At 39.5% G+C, this 25,219-nt stretch overlaps 1 protein-coding gene across 9 annotated transcripts in view; it reads right to left on the reverse strand.

Annotated features, from left to right (window-relative positions):
• Positions 1–25,219, reverse strand: part of LOC127421825 (splicing regulator ARVCF-like) — a 275,477-nt gene that overhangs the window by 110,444 nt on the left and 139,814 nt on the right. Inside the window, exon 1 of one of the 9 annotated variants that reach the window (XM_051665028.1) lies at positions 9,559–10,195. The exons of the other annotated variants lie outside the window; for them this stretch is intronic. Within the exon in view, the coding sequence (XP_051520988.1) occupies positions 9,559–9,582 (24 nt within the window). The 5' untranslated portion in view covers positions 9,583–10,195. Of the gene's footprint in view, positions 1–9,558; positions 10,196–25,219 lie in introns of those variants that run through there. 9 annotated transcript variants of the gene reach the window in all.

A 25,219-nucleotide genomic window follows, 5' to 3' on the forward strand; every position in this document is an offset into this window, starting at 1 on the left:
ATTTAAGACTTTTAGGATTTCATTTCAGGCCTCCTCCTCTAAACAATTCAAGTAAATGTACTCCATTTTTTGACGGTCCAAAATGCATATTTAGGGTGCATCAAAATAATCCACACGACTCGTCGACAAATAAAGTTCTTCTGAATGCAAATGATTGATTATTTTGAGAAACAAAACGTGCGCTCATGAGAGGGATGACGTATGCTCGTTGGTACGGTCACACGTCACGTGGAGGAGGAGTCAGGAAGCGCATCATTGTTTACAAGAGAAACTTGTGCCATTCACAAACCAAAACAGTCCAAAACAATATATATATATATATATATATATATATATATATATATATATATATATATACACACACACACATAATAATTATTTCCAAATAATAATAAAAAAAAAAAAAAATGTAAACAATGACACGCTTCTTGGCTCCTCCTCCACGTGACGCGTGACCTTACCAACGAGCTTACGTCATCCCTCTCATGAGTGCAGGTCACAGAGGTGTACTGAAGCAAACATTTGTAGTTAAAAAGTATATAAGTATTGTTTTGTTTCTAAAAATAATCAATCATTTGCATTCAGAAGACCTCTATTTGTAGAATGGAGTCATGTGGATTATTTTGATGCACCTTAAATATGCATTTTGGACCGTCAAAAAATGGAGGACATTCACTTGCATTGTTTAGAGGAGGAGGCCTGAAATGAAATCCTAAAAGTCTTAAATTCTGTTTTGATGAAGAAAGAAACTCAGATACATCTTGGATGGCCTGAGGTTGAGTAAATTATCAGCAAATTTTCATTTTTGGGTGAACTATTCCTTTAAATACTAGTCTACTGGAAATTTTTGCCGTTTTATCATCTGCCAGGTGAAAAATCACAATTTAGATTGTTTGGAAAAGTAAAAGCACACTTTACCTTAACAAGCCACATGATATGAACAATGGCAAGTCTTTCCAATTAGCAAATAAAAGAATGTAAGCTCAGCCATGCCAGCCAGATGTGCACATCTAGTCGAGGTTCATTAGACAACTCTTTAAGGAGCATCAGAGCTGTGCCTTGCACTATTGTTCTCTCTAAACCCCAGTGTGAACAAATGGCTCATACATTTAGAGCAGAAAAAGATGGCATGATGGAGTAACAATACTGTGCAAATGGAGCTAACAGCATATGACAGCTTCCTCCCTGCAGATCTGGACAGCTCTATTGTTAAACTGGTGTGCACTGCTGTTTTTATGAATTGTGGAGAAACTTCTGTGAAACTAGCCTACAGAGTATATTCTGAAAAACTTCGATGAAATCTCTTGCTGAGAGCTTGAGTAGATGAAGGTGAGGTGAGAAGGTTGAGTCTAAAATAAGCATAGAAATGAGAAGTAATCTCAAGCCTGTGTAACAACATTGCAAGGAATCATGATGTTGATCACTCTCCATAAGTTTGCCTTCATCACTAAAAACAACATTGGAATTTGTCAGATATTGCATACAAATATTTAACAATTCAGTGCGTTTAATCTTTGTGTCTAACCAATGTTCTGTGAAAACATCTCTTAAGTCTATCTCGGACAGATTGATCAACTTAAAGGAATATTCTGGGTTTAATACAAGTTAAGCTCAATCGACAACATTTGTGGCATAATGTTGATTACCACAAAAATTAATATTGACTCGTCCCTCCTTTTCTAAAAAAAAAAAGAAAAAGAAAAAAGAAGCAAAAATCTGGGTTCTTACAATTATTCTTAATTCTTACCATTGAGGCACTTACAATTTCTGTCGATTGAGCTTAACTTGTATTGAACCCAGAATATTTCTTTAATTGTAAAATTCTACAGATTGTAGATTGTAGGTCATTGATAGACTTATATTCACTGATATGGAAATAAACCAAACAATTTATTGATTTCTAAAGCCACTTTTTGTATTTCCTAATCAATGATTTACTCGACTACCACAATAATTCAATGTCTTTAAATTATCTGATTATTATTATTATTATTATTTTGTATATTAACATTTATTTATAATGATTTTTATGTATTGAATGATCTTTATTTGGGGGATTTTTTTTTTTAATTGATTGACAGCCCTAATGACAATTTTTTTTTTAACATGGTGACAAAAGTCGTGATGTACCTAGTAAATCTGAACAATTTATTATTTTCTTCTATTGCGATGGACAGATGTGTAAATCTTCATTAAGGAAAATGAACAACTGGGATTAATCATATTCTTGATGTGAAGTAAAAATAAACATTAATATGTGATGCAATAATTCATGCATCAGAGGCTAAAATCAAAATAACTGATTTTCAGAGTACATTTCTTTCACTGAAAGAACTTGTGCATTTCCAAATTTAACAAACCGGAAAGAATTATACTCTCAGAAAAGAGTTGAGTGTTTTAGCTAACTAGAATATAATGAACAGCAAACATCCTCTAAATTGGGATTAATAACTGCAGTGCTACATGTTTTCAGTAATGGTACAAAAATGTTGGCGTAGAGCGTGGCAGATGAAGGAACAAACACAAAAACATCCAGGAAAGCACCACCCCTTCCCAGACTGTTAGCGCTAATCTGTCATGCCCGTCTGTGGTGCCTACACCATGCTAAAGAGCTGTCAGAAGACATCATTAATCCATCAAGACTATCACTGACAGATGGCATGATGGAGAACCAGCAAGCCACATTTTCACTGAGCAGAGACAGCCATTTCAAATGAACAGGTTCAGAACTAAGTTGGTGAAGCTAGTCCTGGATCAGTATGTAAGGAAAGACCTTTACCAAGAGTTTAGAATCAATGCTTAACCCCTAAACCCCACCTTTCACAAACCATTAGAGAACATCAAGTTGGATAATCCTCCTTAAGAACGCTATAGATGTAACTGACCCAGAGGTCATGTGGTTAGTTTTAGTCTAACACAATACTGCAGATTCTAGGAGGAAGGACAAGGGCGGGGTTTGAGGGACATGACCTCGCCCTCAGGACCTCTTACCTTATCAGGGCGCTGAGGTTGGAAAGGGGATGGAACAAGGCCTATACATAACCATCAATGTTGCCTTAAGACCATTGAATGGCTTTAGTAAGGACAACTGTGAACTGAGGAGCAAAAGGAAGTAATGGAAAGTAAGGGAGGGAGGGATAAAGGGGTGAAATGAACTTGCACTGAATCGATGCTTGCAGCCAATGGCGAGATAATGTCTTCTAAAGGACGGAGAGTACAGTTAGTCTATCAATCCCTGTGTGTCTGAGGGGATTTCTCAGTAAAGCAAATTGAGTAAGCTGTTTATATACAGCATATCTTCCCTCAACAGCACAGCTGTTGTATAAATATTTCAATGCAGCTGAAAATATAAAATCTATTCCGGCAAGCACATCAGTGTTGCTTTCCCTACTGGATAATTCTTCATCCACTCTCTCTCTCGAACTGAAACGACCATCTGAGCCGGGATGGGCTGTGTATGCGTGTGTATTTCGGTTGATGGGCAGAAAAGTCTAGGGTTCTCTCACTGAACTAATGAAACAAAAGCAAACACACAGCGGTGCAATGCTGTTCGCCAGCATCCAGCGGGCCAATGTCATTAATCATGAGATCCAGGGTCAGAGGGCTCTTCATCCAGTCCTGTTGCCATGGCAGGCCCAGCAAAAGTGTCACATATGCACCTTTCCCTCTTTTTCTCTGGCGTCACTGGCTAGCTGCCAGCCAATTACAGTGGTTATTTAAAACACAGGAAAAACTTGCAAACATTGCTTCACATGCACGTTTACACATATACTGTACACAAATGCACTCTTTGACCTTGCCCACTCCTCTAACTCCTGTTTTCTCTCAGAAAACAATATTTTAATCCTTTCTTTATTAGTCTTTCTGTCAATGCTGAAGAGTAAAAAGATATTCCAGAGCTTATTATAGGAGAACCCAAGCAATCTGAGATAGCAGTCTGGGGCTATTCACACTAATCCTACATCATCACCTGTTATCCTCCTTGAAACACACAGTCTCTGGTTTCTGATCAGTTTCACCCCTCCTGGCCTCTTTGTTTACTGACAGGATTGTTCTGGTGCTATCAGCACAATCTAAACTACTAAGTTTTTCTTTTCTTTTTTTTCCGCAAGCATCCATACAGACAGATCAAGAGCTACAAGAGGATGGCCTACCCAGCAATCAAGAAGAAAATATATATTACCAAACAAACAACAAAGAGGCTGAGTAAACAGTTATGGGAAAGACATGGTGGTGCACCATGTGTATGAGAGAGGCACCCTGTTATGCATTGGTTCAGTAGGGAATCTTCAAAGAATTCTGATTTAAAGCCGTGATCACTCTAGGCTTTGATCATGCAAAGTTATTCCGGTCAATATATCAAGATCAAGGGCTACTGGTTTTAATAAATACATGTAAAAAATTACAAATAAAACATGCATGTAGTAAATCATGCAGCTTTGAAATATGTGTTTTTTATATTGAGCCAGGAGGTCACTGTGGTCACACATCTTCTTGTCATGCAAATTCAAAATGTTCTGTATGAGCTTGCGTTTTCGGTGTCCCATGTTATTGTGGTGGTGTGGCTTAGTGGTTAAAGAGCTGAGCTAGCAACCTAAAGGTTGTAGGTTCAAACCCCAGAAGAAGCAATTAATGAGCTACCCCTCTACAGGTAGCAACTTTCAAAATGAAGTTCCCAAGCTACAAGCTACTCATAATTAAAAGTAGTTAAACTATAGACAAGCTATCCTTTTGAAAATGTAGTTAGCTATACTCCAAGCAATAATAAGCAAAAGTAGCTAACTACATTAAGGGGGGAATATCTTCTGCAATCAGTGCAGAGTTTTAATCCGGCACACAACAAGCAATTAGTGAGACAGCATTAAACTGAACAGATACATTTACACCATATACAACTAGCAAACTAAAAAACACATAGTGATGAACAGCAGAATTTAACTAAATGTATTGTAACAAAAAAAAAAAAAAAAAAAAAAAAACACAGATAATCAAATGAATCAGCAAATTGTTTATATCCACAGGTGCATTATATGAAGTATCAAAATGAACTGATTCACTCATACACTCATAAACACAAATCACTGACTTAATATGGCATACACAGTAAAGATTAGGAAAGGAATGAACAATATAGGTCTGTAGAAGGATAAATACTGAACCAATTTATGCTAACAAGACATCAGCTCATTAACACACAAGCTTCTCCATTAACACTTTTGGAAACAGCTTACTAAGAAATTCCACCTTGGAGGGTGTTTGACTGAATAAGTTTGAGTGGACTGGCAAGAGGAAGAGGCAGTTTGACAGGGGTGTTACGGAGGGGTCAGAAGGTGCTTCTCTATATATGTGTGTGTGTGTGTGTTGCATGAGAAAACCCAGGCAAGCAAGGAAGTTCTATTTCGGGCATGCAGTCAGCATGCCAAATGGGTTACTTGACAGTGCAATGTGATGGACCTCCTGATAGCATGCCAAGCTCTCACGGCATGTACAATGTAACACAGGTACCCGAGAGCCAACACAAGTATGGACTTTGCTGCAAATATAAAACAAGATGGCAATTTGTTGGCTATGGCTACAAAAGTAAGGACTATACTGCAATGGTGCAGTAAAACATTTTGTTAAAACTGAGTTATAACCAATAACTTGGACTATGATCTGTCCAGCAACAGACAGGTTTGGCTCAACTATGCTCAGATTCAGAGAAAATGAGTGTAAAACTTTAAAATTGTTGCCGTAGTTACTGCATTTTGCCTTGGTAGAACAGTATAGAGTTCCTGTAGCTCAAAGGGTGGAGCATGGCATTAGCAACGGTTCGACTCTCAAGGAACGCACACACTGATAAAAAATAAATGTAGCTTATAGCTTTAATACATTATAAAGAATAAATGTTTGGAATCAAAAAGAGCAAAGGGTTCGTACGTCAGTGCGGAACGGCAAATGATACTTAAAGCCATCACCACTTCCACAGTTCTGGCACCCCCTCAGCCTCAAGAGGTGAGGCAGATCTTTGTTCTTCCATCCCATAGGTTCTTGAATGTCCTGATATGGGCAGTGCAGCTGAAGTGGGACATCTGGACCCTCTTTACCATGCTCTCATACACCACCCCTTCCCAACAGATCCCATAGTCTGGCTAAGCAGACAGCAATCAGACTCCCCCTGTAGCACCACCAGCCCCATTACCCGTAGCTCTTGTGGGTCAATGACATTTTGTGCCCTATTCACAACCACAATTCAGCTTCTTCTGCTCTATATGTCTTCAAATACTGATCCATGCCACTGAAGAGTGAATGGAAAATGCATTATAAAATAATCCTGGCTTCCCAGACAGGAAGGTGAATGATGAGGAATAGAAAGAACAGCAAAGCTAATGGGGGTTAAAGCAGATCACCAGAGTGACACATACAATTTTACCCACAAATGAGTCAAATTACTTCTGGAAACACCAGAAAATGCTCAACTGAAACTTAAATAATCACTCTGCAGAATGTCCTGAAGTGAAGTGACAATCACTCTGCTAAAGTGAAGCGCCATACAACTTCTGCCGAAGCCAATAGCCTAAGCCTAAATGAAAATGTAAATGGTTCTTTGAAAATGAAATAATTTTTCTGTCTACACACCGCTGGCAGTTTGATGAGGCTAAATCTCTTTTGCAGTAATGGCACTGCCACCCTCTACTGAAGTATCAGACATTTATATTTAACTCAGACTTGGGCAGGCTGATTCACCCCATGGTAATTGAGGGCTGAGGACGGTAATCTCCACTGGATGAGGAGTTGTTGTAATGCAGCCAAAGTGCATGTCGATTAAGAAAAGACATTGCAGGCATTTCCTACTCCATCTTGTGTCTACAACACATGTAAAAATTAATGCTTAATTTAATTTATAGAGAGAGATGAGTGACTTCACACACAAGACTCACTGCAAAGTGACAAAGATGAAGGGCATCCACAAGCTATTAATTGGTGGCCTAGAGGCACTGCAAAGCAGTAAATATAAAAATATTTACACAGAGTACACAGTCATGGTATATCAAGAGATATTAAAAGTACTAGTATGTATGTACCAAGTTAATACTAAAATAAAAATAAAGAAAAAATTCCATTCTCTCCAGCATCAATAGTACAGAGTACTGACTCAAGTCCAAGGTATACTTGAGTTTTCAGCATACCGCTACTTCTCGTGCACAGTGAATGAATGAATGAATGAACGTTACATTTATATAGTGCTTTTCTGACATTACACTCAAAGTGCTTCACACAGTGAACAGGGGACTCTCCTCAACCACCACTAGTGTGCAGCATCCACATGGATGATGCGGTGGCAGCCACAGTGCGCCAGTACTTTCACCACAAACCAGCTATTGGTGGAGAGGAGAGAGTGGAGTGACAGAGCCAATTAATGAAAGGGGATTATTAGGAGGCCATGATTGATAAGGGCCAATGGGGTGATTTTTAATGACCACAGAGAGTCAGGACCTTGGTTTAACGTCTCATCCAAAGGACGATGCCCTTTTTTTTTTTTTTGACAGTATAGTGTCTCCATCACTATATTGGGGCATTAGGACCCACAAAGACCGCAGGGTGAGCACCCGCTGCTGGCCTCCCTAATACCTTTTCCAGCAGCAACCTCAGTTTTCCCCAGGAGGTCTCCCATCCAGGTACTGACCAGGCTCAACCCTTCTTAGCTTCAGTGGGCAACTGGTCTTGAGCTACAGGGCGATATGCCTGCTGGCATAAAGCAGTATGATAAAGCAGTCGTTGTGCATGTGTCAAACCTGTATGCATGGGCTCGCAGTCAAAGGAGTATACTTTTGAAGGAACCTCAGCCTTCAATTCAGTACCCGTATACCATTGTTTTTGACTTTTTTTAACATTTATATCAACATTCAAAGGAGTGTGTTCAATAGCACATAATTTTTTCCAGTGTTATCAAAATTAAGGTAGTCTTGCTACCACGGAAATATTGGTGCCGTGACAACACTAGTATATTTACACTTTATTAGCTGCTCTCTATGTGATAGATATAACATCTATTCATGTGATCTATACATCATCTATGTGCCTTTTTCTTTTTCTATGATCTCACTCGCAACCCTCTTTATCCAGCAACCGAGATGACTGACAACACCATCAAGCGTGTCAGACACTCCTGCAGAAAGCAGAGCCTCTTAATCTTCATACCATCGTGTGACACGTCTAACCTCACTGAGCAGGTGCTAGTCATAAGGAATGTTTTGCTGGGCATGGAGGTGAGCAGAGGTTAGATACAGCGTTAGCGTCCCTTGGAGGCAGGGGTTCACGGACGGAGACACCACAAATTCTACGCCTTCAAAGTTTGTTTTGTTTGGTGTGCGGGTTGGGGGGGAGGTATTGTTTCAGGAAAAAGAACTGTCGCTACAGATTCTATCCAGCAGAAGTCAACCGTGAGACAGCCGTTAACAGATTAACAGTGCCTAGCGGGTAGTTTTCACAACATCTTTCTATGACAAGCCTGTTTTTGACTCAACACTGTCAAAAAAATCATTAGCGTAGAACACAAAGACTGGTTGTTTCTTTCAAAGCATTTCCTTCTTTGTTAAATGTGTGTGATTTATGTGCAATAACGGTCCAACCAGTCACATTATGGCATGGGATGACACTGCAGTCTTCTGGGAAAGCATCTTTGCTTAGACAAACAGTGATAAAAAAAAAGCACATTCCTCTGATCTACTCATTGCTTTGCCAGGCAATGTGGTAGCTTCAAAACAAAGGGAACAAATTGATGGTGACCACTGATGAGTCCACTACTAGGGAGGAAGGGAGGGAGTAGAGGAAGGGAGGATGTCCACTGTGCCAGTAAATAAACTATTCTGCCTTCTTTTCATCAAGGAAAAACTTTCCACAAATTCCCTGTATTACATCTATTTTTCACTCTTTCTTAATCAGATCGTAATTTTTTTTTTTTGTTGTTGCACAGAACATCAGCTTAATTGTGTTTGTGTGCTGCATGACATTATGGGAATGTTATTGACATTGCTGTCCTCCAAATTGAATCTGAATTAAAAGAGGAAATACTATTCTCATTCGGAACAGATATGTACTGAATGCACTACACAAAACTGACCATTTTGAATGTTGACAGTTCATAGCATGTGACCGCAACAGTATTACTCTCAATTCTGGAGAAGATATTCTAAAGCAAAACATACATATTGTCAGGTTTGAGTCCAACCAGGTTCATGTCCCGATTCCACTCATATCCCCTTCCCTTACCCCTAATTTCGAGTCTACACTCTACTAATCTACAAATAAAGGTAAAAAGCCCCAAAATAAATTATATATAAAAATATAAACATTAGAGAATCAGGATAATAATAATAAAAAAAAAAATATTATAGACTAAATCTGTTTCTGAGGGACAACTTTACATCCAAGACAACCAGACTAAACCACCAAACAGAAAGAAAACTGCAAGACAACATGTATATACAATTTAAAAAGAAATACACACAAGAATAGTAGGAACAGAAGAGAATGGTGAGGAAGGGATGGTGAGAGCAAGTGAATCCCACAACTGACCTGCTTGACTTCAGCTGGCATCATGGAAATCCTGTTTAGTTAAGCCTCTGGGAGAACCACAAAAAGAACAATATTCTCTTGTGAGTGGAGTTTTGTCTGTCAGTCAGCTTTTCGTTCCTTATTATGCGAGTACGTCCTGTGAGAACCGAGGCAGCTCAGAGCCACAGAGCCATCCTTTCCCCACGTTCACATGTGCGAAACTACTCCGTCTCTCTCGTCTTCTTGTGTGTTTTCTCTCTCTCTCTCCTTCTCACACACACGCTCTAACACAAGCTCGTAATCCTCTCAAGGAGATAAAAACTCGCCTCCACATTTGCTGAGCGAAGATGCTGTGAACACTGGTGCAAATTATGATTTCAGATGCTCCTGACAGTCCAATGTGAGTGTATAGCTGGTATCCTTCAATCAATTCTAATTCCAAGAGAAGAGACGGGAGAGAGCCAAAACAAAACAGCTCACACACAGAGAGTGGAGGAAAAAAAAGTTGCCCAGTGCAGGAACAAAACCCCTCTGGGTGGACTAAAAGAGGAGGGGGGATGAACGGGTGTAGAGGAGAGGGTGAGGGGGGTGAGTGTGTGTTTGAGTGAATAGAAGCTTCCCAGAAGGCAGTTGCCCTGTGTTCACAGCACAGAGTTTTGTACTCTCGTACTCTCCTCACAGAGCATCTATGAAGACAAGGGTCAGACATTTGGAGGGGGAGGGGACTGACAGACAGACGCAGCTGGAGTGGAAAGAGAGAGAGAGAGAGAGAGAGAGAGAGAGAGAGAGAGAGAGAGAGGGCGGGGGGGGGGGGGGGGGGGGACTCCATCCAGCCAACATGCCAAAAGAGCATGGCCCTGAGAGGGGGCAACTACAAAACTTTGTTTTTTTTATTCTCTCTCTTTTTTCCTTTTTTTAATCCACACGCTCTCTCTCTCTCTCTCTCCCTCTCTTGCCCCATTCTTTTCTCTCTCAACTTTTGTCCTTTTGTCCTACCAGACTGCTAAATATGAGCAGGGAAAGGAAAAGTAGCAGCAGAATGATTTCAGACAGCATTCATTGACTACTAGTGAGAAAGAATTTTAATCCAAATCTGTGAATGTGTTTAACACAAAGCCGGAGGGAGGGAGGGTTCAGGGATGGGTGCTTTACACCAAGAGGCACCACATTTGAGTGCAATTCCGGACAAACCCTGATATTGATAGACCAATATAGGTTTTTCACAAGCTGATGTCGATACCAACATTTAGAGAGAAGAGAGGCTGAATGCCAATATACAGTAATGCCAATATACAGTGGTAACAAATTATTAAATCACACATAAAAATATCTGAGTGTCATGGGATTAGATACAAAATATCAAATCAATCTGCAAAAAAATATGCTTAACCTTTTTTCAAAACTAACTTATATCTATTAACAGTATATCTTATTTAATAATTTAAAAAAACTAACAAATATTTTTGGTGAAATATTTTGCTTTAAAAGTGTTTGTGTTTTTTTGCAATTGCTTCCTAAGCAATCAATTGGCCCGGTTGCTAGGGTGGGTAGAGTCACGTTGGGTTAACCTCCTCATGGTCGCTATAATGTGGTTCTTGCTCTTGGTGGGGCACGTGGTGAGGTGTGCGTGGATGCCGCGGAGAATAGCGTGAAGCCTCCACACGTGCTAGGTCTCCGCGGTAACACGCTCAATAAGCCACGTGATAAGATGTGCGAATTGACGTCTCAGACGTGGAGGCAACTGAGATTCGTCCTCTGCCACCTGGATTGAGGCGAGCCACTACGCCACCACGAGGACTTAGAGCGCATTGGGAATTGGGCATTACAAATTGGGGAGAAAAGAAAAAAAAAAAAAAGAAGAAGAAAAAAGGAGGCAGCACCATTTTTATTTTAATTGTATTTAATTTTTTACACATAGCTAGGTAGGTAAATAACTAAAATTAGTTGACTTCAGAACCCCTTGTTGCATTATATGCCAATTATTTGAGTCTAAATAAAATAAATAAATAATAATAATAATAATAAAACAACACTTTTTTGTGTAGGAGTTGGAGTGCCTATAACTCCATAAGTATCTTCATATCCTTTTAGATTCTGGTTCAGAACAAACTCTCCTTTTGGTATCTTCATACTTAAGGCCCTTTATGGTTAAATCCCAGTGATATGGGGCTAATAGTGTGGGTCAATCTGGAAATTGTACAATTGTACCCATTTTTAAATGGCTGAAAACCAAATGTGGGTCACATGCTATAAAGCTATTTTTTAATTGTCTAACAAAACAAAGGTCTGAAGTACAAATAATGTTGAAACTAGAAATGTACCTTTATTGGTTGATTTGGCATTGAATAACCCAGATGCTGATGATCTTCAAATAGTCAAATATCAACAGACCAATCAGCCTTACTGATATATCACCTATCCCTAGCTAAAACACATCAATAAAGCATCAGAACTGAAGATATTCCACCTCCATACAGGAAACAGCTAAGGAGGTAAATGCGATTTTCGTCTGCCTCTATCACTTAAAAGCCAAATCCTTTCTCAAACACCAAACAGTCTGCACAAACACGCACCCACACTGAAGAGCATCATGTCTTATCTAGCGTAACAGCCTGAAACTATTCGCACTTGGCCTGAATGAATTCACACTAAAAAATTCTGTATTCTGCTACTCAGTCTGACACAAAACACACTGCAGAGCACAGTGAAGCCCTGTGGTCACTGAACCGCACACAAAACATGTCAACAGAAAAGTGTTGGTAAATAAATAAAGTGAAAGTAATCAGTCTTTTAGTAGTTTCAGGCCTGAGGGGGGAACAGACGAAGGAAAGGTTAACTCAGGCCACTGCAGAGAAAAAGACAACCAGAGATAATGAAATTAACCAGAAAGGAAAAGCTAGATGCGCATGCATACACGGACTGTTCTAGTCTCATAAATATATTTATAAGCCCAGAATATTTGAGGGATTTTGTGCAAGAGGATGTGTCATGTGTGCTAAGGGGTTGCAGCACTCCCAGATCCGAAGCGTAATGGGTTTCATCATTAGAAGTTTTCAAAGGTGGCTACTTAAAGATCACATTTTAAATGTATCACCTCTGTGATCAAGCACTAATTACTAATTAATACGCCCACAAAAACAAAAAAATCTGAGTACGCTCCTTTCAAATGTTGAGTAGACTGAAAAAAAAAAAAAAAAAAGATTTCTCCTGATATGCATGATCAAATACAAATCTTGGGTTTATTAATGTATCTGTTTGCTAATCGAGATTCAGGATCTTTCTTGCCTAACTTTTCCATCACAGAGGTGTGGATCAGCAATACAGATCTGATAAATGTGACCCCGAGAGAGAAGATGAAGAGGAAAAAGTAAAGGGAAGGGAAATATAGCACATGAAAACAGCACTGATTTCACTGCATCTCACAGTGTGGTGATCCAACCATCTCCACCATCCATCAAAAACAAGGTCAAAAATTAACCAGGCCTTTGGTCAAAAATGCCACTGAAAGTGCCAAAAATGGCCCCAGTGCTGCTTAATAAAAAAGACTCACACAAACACCTCTGCTTTCAATCTGTCCTACTAACTTTCCCATACCTGCTCTGAGTCTTTCACTTACTCAAAGCTCATTATCCACTCCTCTGCTCAAATTGAAGTCTTATGACAGAACGTGTGTACATAGAGTGGGACCCTGGTAATAAGGTAAGCGTCTGACAGTCCAGACATGCACACCGATATCTGTATAAACAAGAGTAAAAAAAAAAAAAAGAGTCTATCTACTGTCCGTACACACACAGTTAATTAAGTTGCAAGAGACCAGACACAAATATTACAGAATAGATTGTATAATTCAGCTGAATTTATATTCTGCTTCCTGATAATATATATTTTTTTATCTATATAGGTTGATTCGGCAAATGTAATTTTAAACAACAATTTTGGCTGTACTGAATTAAGTAATTAGTTGTAAAATCAACCTGTCTTTATACCAGTGTGCAAGTAATCATCAGATCCATTTCAATTGTTACCTACCATCATGCTTGTAATGCTCACATTATCACACATCCACAACTGCTCTCTTCCCACATCCCACCCTCTGCTCTCCTCTTTTTCTCCTCTTTCGGAGACTGATGTCTTCAAAGTTCTTATTTCCAACTGTCCTACTACCGGTCCTTTAGACCCTTTTCCTTCTTATCTTCTGCAAGTTGCCTCTCCACCAATCTTGCCACACACATCATCAACACATCCCTTACAATTGGAACCATCACATTTTAGCAGGCTCAGGTAACCCCACTGCTCAATCCCCCCCATAGTAGTCAATAACTACAGACTCTCTACCACCTTTCTTTTATTTTTATTTTTTTTTAACCAGGCTTTCATCATTTATTTTTGGTACTTTTCAAATGCCTTTTCTGTACATATTTGACTGTTTTAGGCTTGTCCCAGACTTTCTGATTAACAATTTTTTATTGATTCACAGCAATAAAGTACCTCATAGAACAACACATATATACATAGAATCAAACTTAACCCCAACTATTACTCCTCCCCCTCCCAATCCCACCCTAACCCCAGCAACATAACAGTGGTCTTAAATGACATAGACACACATGCACACACATAAAAAAAAATACATAAAAAATAAATAATTAAACAAATAAAAAAAAAAACAACAACAATAATCACACATCCACAAATGACAAATACCCGCCCCATTTCTTCACAAACACTTTATACCTCCCCATTCCCCTGAAAGTAACTTCCTCAAAGGCCGCCACCCTTCCCATCTCCAAGCACCACTCCTGAAAGGAGGATGCTCCAGCCAACCTCCAGCCCCTCAAAATGATCTGCCTGGCGATCATGACACTGGTTAAGACCTAATTCTTTATATGTCTACTTACAATGTCAATGACCGCCCCATCACCCAAGATACAGAGCCTGGGGCAGAATAATACCTGAATACCTAACACCTCGCATACCAGACTCTGCACCTTTAAACAAAACTTTTGAATTTCCCCTCTCATCACACCACTCTCATAAAGATCACAGAATGTATTAACCCCCCTCACAATCCACTCAAACCAACAAAAAGGGGACTTATTGATGCATAGTTTGGGGTTTAGCCATAGGCTCGAGGCAAAATTTAGATAAATATCTGAATTAAACACTCTGGACACTTTTGTCCATACTGAGTGCAAATGTGAAAAAACGGGGTGTGATTTAACTTCTCTGGTTAGTTTGATGGAAAGGCTTTGCAATGGCAAAATAGGGGCAAGTTCTTGTTCAATGCAAAACCAGGGTGGGGCTCTTTCAGGTGGAAGCGACCAATGTGCCAAATGTCTGAGACCGAATGCATAATAATAAAACAGAATCTTGGGTAGGCCTAGCCCACCTTTGTCCATCAGCCTATGTAACTTATTAAAATCTAACCTGGCACGCTTACCATTCCAAATGAAGGACTTCGCTATGCTATCAAATTGCCTGGAATAAGACAGGGGGACATCTATAGTGAGAGATTGTAACAGGTAGTTGAATTTTGGAATACAATTCATTTTAATTACATTAACCTTCCCAATCATCGATAAGTGTAATGAAGCCCACCTGTCCACATCATTCGAAAACCTTTTTATGAAGGGATCAAAATTAACTTTGACTAAATCAGACAAATATGCTGGGAATAAAATTCCCAAATACTTAATGCCCTGTTTGGGCCACTGGAAGGCGCCCGGCTGGAAGGCCGTTACTGGACAGTATGCCGTCAAAGCCAAAGCTTCAGATTTGGACCAATTGACTTTATATCCTGGGAACTCGGAAAAGGAATTAATAAATCTATGGAGGCAAGGCATAGATCTAGTGGGGTCGGAGACGAATAATAAAATATCATCTGAGTAAAGCAGAAGCTTATGCGCCACACCTCCCTCAATCACCCCTGGAAAACCATCCTCCTTTCTTATCACGGCTGCTAATGGTTCCAGGGCAAGACAGATCAATAATGGGGAAAGAGGGCAACCCTGCCGAGTGCCCCTATACAGAGTAAAATAATCTGAAATTAATCCATTTGTTTGTACCGCTGCTACAGAGTGTCTATAGAGTAACTTAATCCAACCAATAAAAGTACCCATACAAACCCATACATTTCCAAAATCTTAAAAAGACAATCCCATTCTGCCATATCAAATGCATTTTCGGCATCAAGTGAGATGGCAGCGACCGGAGATTGATCATTCGCTACTGACCACATGATATTGATGAAACGCCTAATGTTATCAGAAGAGTTACAGCCCCGAATAAACCCCACCTGATCTATATGTATAAGTGATGTCATAACTTTACTTAATTGATTAGCCAGAATTTTTGACAACATTTTTACATCTAACTGGATCAGGGAAATTGGACAGTAACTTTTACACTCGCTTGGATCTTTGTCCTTTTTAAGAATCAGACTGATCCGGGCTTGTGTCATGGTTGGTGGGAGCTTTCCATTCTTTAATGATTCCGTATAAACTTCTAACAAATGTGGAGCCAGTTCTGTAGCATATGATTTGAAAAATTCAGCAGCAAAGCCATCAGGCCCCGGAGCCTTGCCTGTAGGCTGGGCCTTAATTACCTCATCAAGCTCTTCCAAGTTTATCAGAATCAAGAGAATTTTTTTTGCTCAGTCGTCAATTTAGGAAGTTCTAATGGTTCCACAATGTTTCTAATATCTTCATCAGTAGACGAAGACGTGGAACTACAGAGATCGAGGTAGAATTCTTTAAAAGCATTATTAATATCAATGGCCGAGGTAAATATTTCACCACCAGCAGATTTCACTGAGGGAATGGTAGAAAAAGACTCTCTCTGCTTTATATATCTAGCCAAAAGTTTTCCTGCTTTGTCCCCCGACTCAAAGTATGACTGTCTTGCCCTGAATAACCAATACTCCACTTTCCGCGACAAAATAGTATTATATCTATATTTAAATCGGGTCAATTCTCTGAGGCCATCAGACGACAAACAGCGCTTCAACTCTGCCTCTGCACTTTTAATATTTCCTTCCAACTCCACGAGTTCTCATGCTTTGGATTTTTTGATGAAAGAGGCATACTGTATGATCCGACCCCTAAGAACCGCCTTAAGTGCCTCCCAAGCCATGCCCACAGAGGATACTGAGGACCAGTTGGTCTCCATATAAACATTGATTTCAGTCTTTAACATTTGTTGGAAATCAGGATTTTGCAAAAGGGATACATTAAAGCGGCAACTATATGATTTATTTTTCTCTATATGTGGCAACACCTCTAAACTCACCAGGGCGTGATCTGAAACTAAGATGTTTCCAATTGAGCAATCAACAACAGATGAAATGAGGGACTTAGATATAAAAAAAAATCTATTCTAGAATAAATCTTATGGACTGATGAAAAAAATGTATAGTCCCTACCAGATGGGTTCAAAAGTCTCCAAATATCTGTAAGACCGAAATTTTTACACATCCTGTGAAGCGTCATTGTTGCTCTAGGGTGCTTACACACTTTTGCTTCACTATGATCAAGGACTGAGTCCATCAACAGATTAAAGTCTCCACCCAATATTATATCATGAGGGGTGCCTGCGGCTTGCAACATCCCTTCAAGATCTAAAAAAAAGCCCTGATCATCAGCATTAGGTGTGTAAATATTAGCCAAAGTCAACCTTTGCCCCTGAATTTCAGCTAAAACAATAATTACTCTCCCTAATTTATCTTTAATCTGTTTGAGACATTTGAATGTGAATGTTTATTTACCAATATAATGACTCCCTTGCTATTACTTGAGCCAGCACTAAAGAAAACATGTCCACCCCATATCTTCCCAAATTTTTCAGCTTCCTGCGGGGAAAGATGCGTTTTTTTGAAGAAACACTATATCATATTTCTTATGTTTAAGAAAAGTAATAACCTTCCTTCTTTTTATGGGGTGCCCCAACCCATTTACATTCCATGTGGAGAGAGATAGTACACTCATTTTAACAACTGACATTTTGATATAGAAGAAAAAATAAATTGTGTGTCAAAAACAAAATTATACAGACCACATTCCCCATTAGTGAAACAATCAAACCCCGAACTTCCTCCGAACAAAACAAACAGAAAAAAGAAAAACGTGCGCATTAACCCCGCGCGCAAAAGCGCCAACCGGCGTCAATCCCTCTAAACTCAAAAGGCCATGAACGCCCATGAGCCCCTACGACAACTTGTCATCGGTGCCATCGGAATGCACAATTTTGCCTCACAAATTTGTGAGGCAAAATTACATAACAGAAAATACTTTGTAAAATAAACCCCAGCCAACAGGCAGAATGAACACAAAGAACATGTAGATTCATTCACAGAACGGTCTCAAAGGTGTGATCTTCCACAAAACAAATTTCAGCCGATATAAAACCTTTCAGTTTCCATGTTCAGTGAGCCAGCTGTTATGAGTTCAGCAGTGTCCCGTAAAAATACTCAACATAACAAACTCCAGCCAGCAGGAGGCATAAGCACGAAGAAAGAAAGATCAGTCCCCAGCTGTTCCAAAGGAGTGTTATTCAGCAGAACATACTCCAGCCGCTAGGCGGAACCAATGCAAAAAGAAACAAATCAGGCATCCCGGTCCCCCGGACGATCAAGTCAATTCACTCGGAGGCCGCATAAAAGTATATACCATGACTTACTCAATCCATCAACTTTATAAAAGACATCCTTTGTGTGAGCAGCATGTAGATATTTTGCGGTCATCCGTAGTGTCCACCCTCAAACTGGCCGGGAACTTTAATGTAAAAGTAAAAGTGATCTTCCGTCAATGCAAAAGTTTCTTTAATGAAAAGTGTTATTCACAAAACAAACTCCAGCCGCTAGGCGGAGCCAACGCAGAAAGAAACCAAAATGACGCCCAGCTTCCCCAAAAGCCAGATTAAGTACAGCAAGTCGACCCACTCACATGAGAAATATCTGATGGTTACTCACCCATTGATTCTATAAAAGACATTGCCTGATTGGGACATGTAAATACTTTGCAACCGTCCTTCACTTTTATTCTCAGCTTGGCCGGATACATCAATGCAAAAGTAATCTTACATTGATGCAAGAGTTTCTTGCATTCCCTGACCCGATCGCGTTTCTCTCGTCAAACTCGCAAAGTCCGGGAACAAGAAAATATTATGATTCCTCCAAGAAAGCTTGCCTTTGCTCCTCGCCTGGTGCAACACAAGATCTTTATCGGATGATCTCAGAAATCTGGCCAGAATCGATCGGGGCCTATCTCCCTCAGCAGATCTGTGAGCAGGAACTCTGTGAGCTCGCTCAATTTCCAGCTTGTGGTCTGTTATGTCGAGCAGACTTGGGAAGAGCTCGTCCAGGAATTTCAAAATATCTCTGCCCTCCTCATGCTCAGGAATTCCAACTATTTGAACGTTATTCCTGCGGCTTCTATTCTCAAATTCTTCAAGCTTTTCAAGAACCTGTTCCAAATCAACTTTGGTCGCGGGCATATTAGCGGATGATTCCCTCTCCAAAGACTCCAAATAATCGATTCGTCTTTCAACATCAGTCACTCTTATAACCATCTCAGAGAATTTTATTTCCATCGCCGTAATTGATCGACGTATTACAGCGAGATCCTCCAAGTCAGCAAGAACCTTCGTCAGCATCACAGACATGTTGGACAACTGACGCTGGATCTCCTCTCCCGCCGCACAATCTAAATCGAGTTCCCGGTCTGTAGGCCTGTTGGGGCTTTCATCCTGAACACGTAAGTGTCTTTTAATGTCTCCAGAGCCCGAGGATTTTGACTTCTTTGCCATGTTTTACCTCAAAGAGCAAATGTGTAACTGGGTGTATCAAATTTCACCAGATTATAACATGAGAATAATTAAAAATTAGCAAAGTGCGCAGAGCTCGTCGCTCACACGTCTGCTTCTTACATGGCATCACATGACCCCCTCCTCTACTACCTTTCTTAGCAAAAACACTTCAGAGGGTTGCCTTTTAACCAGCTGTCTGCTTTTCTTTCACAGAACAACCTACTTGACAGACATCAATCTGGTTTAAAAAAAAACAACAAACCACGGAGACTGCTCACATGACAGTAACTGAAACCCTGCGACTGGCAAGAGCAAACTCCATATCATTTGTCCTCATCCTCCTTGACCTGTCTGCTGCCTTTGACATAGTGAACCACCAGATCCTCCTGTCCACCCTCTCCCACCTAGGCATCACAGGAACAGCATTTGGCTGACTCGAGTCGTATCTCACAGGCAGATCCTTCAAGGTCTCCTGGAGAGGAGAAGTCTCCAAGTCACATCAGCTAATACCTGGTGTTCCTCAGGGATCAGTGCTTGGACCCCTCCTCTTCTCGATCTATACAACATCTCTCGGACCTATCATAAAAGGTACATGGTTTATCCTATCACTGCCATGCAGATGATACACAGCTCCACCTGTCATTCAGCCCGATGACCTGACTGTCTCAGGTCATATTTCAGCCTGCCTTTCAGATATCTTGGCCTGGATAAAGGAATCCCTGCCCACACATGTGTTGACCACAACCTCACAATTCATCTTGGTTCAAAAATACTAACACCAACCAGAACAGCAAGGGACCAGGGAGTGGTGCTTGATGACCAGCTAAACTTCACTGGCCATGCTTCCAGTCTTGCAGACATGCATTTTACAACATCAGGAAAATCAGACCTTTCCTTTTTAAATATGCTGCGAATCTGGTTTTCAACCAAACAAAGAGGGCCCACGTCACCCCCTCTTGATCTCACTCCATTGGCTACCTGTAGCTGCCTACCTCAAATTCAAGACTTTGAAAGAATGAGCAACACCTGCTTGTTCCATTGCAAAAAGGCACAAAGTCGCTCAGTTCCTCAGTGGTGGAATGTGCTTCCAACCCCCACCTGATCTGTTGAGACCTTCTCAACATTCATTAAACAGATAAAGACACATCCCTTCCATGAGTACATAATCAGTCCACAAACATAAGGCACTTGTGTTTTATGTTTATGTTACCTGAAACAACCACACCGTCTTTTTCCAGAGCAGCCTGTATTTCTCCTGAGGTTACCTGTGGGTTTTTCTTTGTATCCCAAACAATTCTTCCAGCAGTTGTGGCTGAAATCTTTCTTGGTCTACCTGACCTTGGCTTGGTATCAAGAGTTCCCCGAATTTTCCGCTTCTTAATAAGTGATTGAACAGTACTGACTGGCATTTTCAAGGCTTTGGATATCTTTTTATATCCTTTTCAGTCTTTATAAAATTCCATTACCTTGTTACACAGGTCTTTTGACAGTTCTTTTCTGCTCCCCATGGCTCAGTATCTAGCCTGCTCAGTGCATTTGGGTGATTTCTGTTATCACTATGATTTAAAAAGTAGCCAAACAACTATGTGATGATAAATGGCTTCATCTGATCACTATCCTTAAATAAAAGACAGTTTTTTGCATGATCAGACATATTTTCAAAATACTTCTGAGCACAACTGTATATATATATATATATAAGAATGAGTGTTTCAAAATTTTTGACCGGTAGTGTGTGTGTATATATATTTTATACATATACTGATCAGCCACAACATTAAAACCACCTGCCTAATATTGTGTAGGTCCCCCTCGTGCCACCAAAACAGCGTCTCAAAGAGAAGCGAGTCAATTCAGGCAAATGCCGCTAATGTCACATGCATTGACCTTCGGGAAAACAGATGGTTGGAGACATTATGCTGAGACCTGCACCAAGCATTTTATCACTGGAGCATAGCAGTAGAACATGCCTGCAAAGCACAGATAGAGCTTTGAAACATGAAGGCAGCTGCCATTTGAACACCTGCCTTGCACTGCGCACGGCCAATGTGTCTGGGAATTATTAAATTCGCCGGACAAATGAGAAAAATCTCATTTTGGTGTTTATTTTGTGCTGTAACACGATGGACTAAGCATGCACAATTGAAGCCCTGCTATTTCACATATTTTACTAAACAACTTAGTGAACTTAATAAATTCTGCTATAAAGATCATATTTGTGCTTAGATTAAATGCTAGTATAATTAAGAGAAATGTTTTTTTTTTCTTTTACTACACTGACATAGGCTAATGATCAATGTGTCATTAAACCAGATACTCTCCTTCGAAATCCAAACACAAGTGGTCAAAAAAAATAAAAAATAAAAAAAAAATAAAAAAAATAAAGACTCCTAATACGGCCAGTTATAGCTAACTGTCTCGATTGTCCACTTCTGATTGGATCAACCAAAACGCATCTACAGGCATGAGCCGTTCTTTTATGCTTGTTTACCATGAATAAACTCTCCCGTTGACACGTGTGCAAGTTTGTGAATGAATTGCGGGATCTACTCACCTGCCAATCAACCGATGTGCTAAAGCAAGAGTTTTACACCATATGCCTGATATCCTTCTCTTCCAGAGGCAGAGACTGCAACGCAAGACTGTTTTGATGCGATGAAGTGAAGTGAATTGCTTTTGAACTGCTTTTTCCAGTGAGAGGGATACAACTTCGTAAACTGTCAGGAAAATTAATCCTCTGTGGCAGCATAGACCATTTTTGATTGATATGTTTTAACGGTCAAAAAACAGTAATTACAGTCTAACGCAAACCCTGCTGCTGCCTCCAAGGTTCTGTCACAGTGTCTCTGTTTCATAGTGTACTAGCCAATGCAGAAGTTGGAGATATTACTGGAACCCTTTAGGTAATCTGCACAGTCATTAACCCATTTAATCCCACTGGTTACAGTTGTGACCCAGGTCTAAAAGGAGTTTTTGATGTATTTTGCACCAAGTTGTCAAGGTTTGGAGGGTTACTTTTGAAATGTATTCCATTACAGATTACAGAATACATGCTGTAAAATGTAATTTGTAACGTATTCTGTTAGATTACTCAAGGTGAGTAACGTATTCTAAATACTTTGGATTACTACTTCAGCACTGGTAGATTTTTTTCACTTGTTTTGACTATAAAAACTCTGTCAGTACAGTAAGACAAAATACACGTTAAAAATACATTCTCTGAAAAACCTAAATATCTTATACAGTGTTGTTTCTAAAACAAGATAAACCAAACTGATCTTGTTTTAAGGATTTTTAGATATTTTTGCAGGAAAACATTATTTTTTTTTTTTTATCAAGAATAAGATTTTTGCCCTAATATCAAAGGTCTTACGAGATAAAAAGAAATTATGATCTAACATGAATTTTCTTGATAAAAAAATATGGTCGTGCCTGGTAACATGCATGTAAATTGGCTAGAAATAGCATTTTAGCTTAAGGTAAAGCTGACAATTTACACAAGGTTTATTTCTATTTCTTCTGCTCCAAACTTACTTCAAACTTACTTCTCTGTCTGCTCATATGAATGTAACACATCATAAGAAAGTGTTTCACTGCTGTTCAAATTTGAACACTTTGCACTTTGGATCGCATCATTTATATGTATAAATGTTTTCCATCTGAAAGGACTAAATATTAAATGACAAAAAAAATGCAAAGTAATCTCTTTAGTAATCAAAATACTTTTTGAATGTAGCTGTACCAATTTTCAAAATCAATGCCAAAATTTCACAATTTCTGCCAGGGTATGCAAACTTTTGAGCACAACTGTATATATACACACAGTGGTGGCCAAAAATATTGGCACCCTTGGTAAATATGAGCAAAGAAGGTAGTGAAAAAAAATCTGCATTGTTTATCCTTTTGATCTTTCATTCAATAAATTCACAAAAAACTAACCTTTAATTGAAGTAAAACAATTGAAAGAGGGGAAATAGCTCATTACTAAATAAATATTTTCTCCAAAACACGTTGGCCACAATTATCGGCACCCCTAGAAATTCTTATGAGTAAAATATATCTGTAGAAAAATATATTTCCATTCATATTTTACATTTTTTATTGCACATGGGTGACTAGGAACATGAAATTGTTCAGCCATGACTTCCTGTTTCCCAGGAGTATGAGGTAACACACAGGCCAAATTCCCTTAATCATCCATCACAGTGGGTTAGACTAAAGAATATAGTTCTGATGTGCGGCAAAAGGTTGTTGAGCTTCACAAAATGGGAAGTGGCTATAAGAAAATAGCCAATTTTTACCATCAGGGCAAATATTAACAAGTTCCAATCAACTGGAGATGTTATGAATCGGCCTGGAAAAGGACGTGCGTCTATATTGTCTCCACGCACAGTGAGGAGGATGGTTCAAGTGGCCAAAGAATCTCCATGGATCACAGCTAAAGAATTGCAGAAATTAGTTGGGTCTTGGGGTCAGGAAGCCTCAAAAAAAATATCAGACATCACCTACATCACCACAAGTTGTTTGGGAGGGTTTCAAGAAAAAAAGCCTCTGCTCTCATCCAACAACAAACTCAAGCATCTTCAGTTTGCCAGACACTACTGGAACTTCAAATGCGACTGAGTTCTATGGTCTGTTGGAACAAAAAAAGAGCTTTTTGGCAGCAAACACCAGAGATGAGTTTGGCGCAAACAGAGATGAAGTACCCAATGCCCACGGTTAAATGTGGTGCTGGATCTTTAATGTTGTTGGGCTGTTTTTCTGCCAGTGGTCCTGTACATCTTGTTCAGATACATGGCATCACGGACTCTATCAAATACCAACAGATAAAAAATCAAAACTTGGCTGCCTCTGCCAGAAAGCTTACAATGGGCACTGGTTGGATCTTCCAGCAGGACAATGATCCAAAACAAACATCAAAATCAACACAAAAATGGTTCACTGACCACAAAATCAAGGTTTTGTCATGGCCATCCTAGTCCCCTGACCTGAACCTCAGTTGTGGGGTGAGCTGAAGAGGAGAGTCCACCAAGATAGACCTCTGAATTTGAAGGATCTGTGGAGATTCTGTATGGAGGAATGGTCTCAGATCCCTTGCCAGGTGTTGTCCAACTTCATTAGGCATTAAAAGAGAAGACTCAGAGCTGTTATTTTGGCAAAGGGAGGTTGCAAAAAGTACTGAATAAAAGGGTGCCAATAATTATGGCCAATGTGTTTTGGAGAAAAATATTTATTTAATAATGAGATATTTCCCGTTTCAGTTGTTTTACTTCAATTAAAGGTTAGATTTTTGTAATTTCTTTGAATGAAAGATCAAAAGGATAAACAATGCTGGTTTTTTTTTTTCACAGCTTTCTTTGCTCATATTTACCAAGGGTGTCAATATTTTTGGCCACAACTGTGTGTGTGTGTGTGTGTGTGTGTGTATATATATATATATATATATATATATATATATATATATATTCTGTTTCTTTCTTTTGTGTCTTTCTTCTGTCCTAACTTCCGTACTACTCCAGCTGTGATTAGAACTTTGCAGTGCAATATTGTGGATATTGTTGGTTTTTTGACAAATTGATAGTGTTCCTCATTTTGAAAGTCACTTTGGATAAAAGCGTCTGCTAAATGGAAAAATGCAAACGTAAACTGCGTTGAAAAAACATATTTATTGAAGATAACCACCAATAAAAGTCAGTGTCTTAAATCCTCCAAACAACTCTTTCAAGTAATAGTGCATTTTACACACTTCAGGTGGTTTCAGTTTAGGTTCCTAATAAGAGAATGAGCACACAGACTTGTTTGGTTATATATGAACATCCAGTGTAAAGGGGTCACATTCCTGGAGTGGCTCAGAGGTCTCGTAAAGCGATGGATTCTTATT

This window comes from Myxocyprinus asiaticus, chromosome 3 (assembly GCF_019703515.2).
Source record: "Myxocyprinus asiaticus isolate MX2 ecotype Aquarium Trade chromosome 3, UBuf_Myxa_2, whole genome shotgun sequence".
NCBI classification, from domain to species: Eukaryota; Metazoa; Chordata; class Actinopteri; order Cypriniformes; family Catostomidae; genus Myxocyprinus; species Myxocyprinus asiaticus.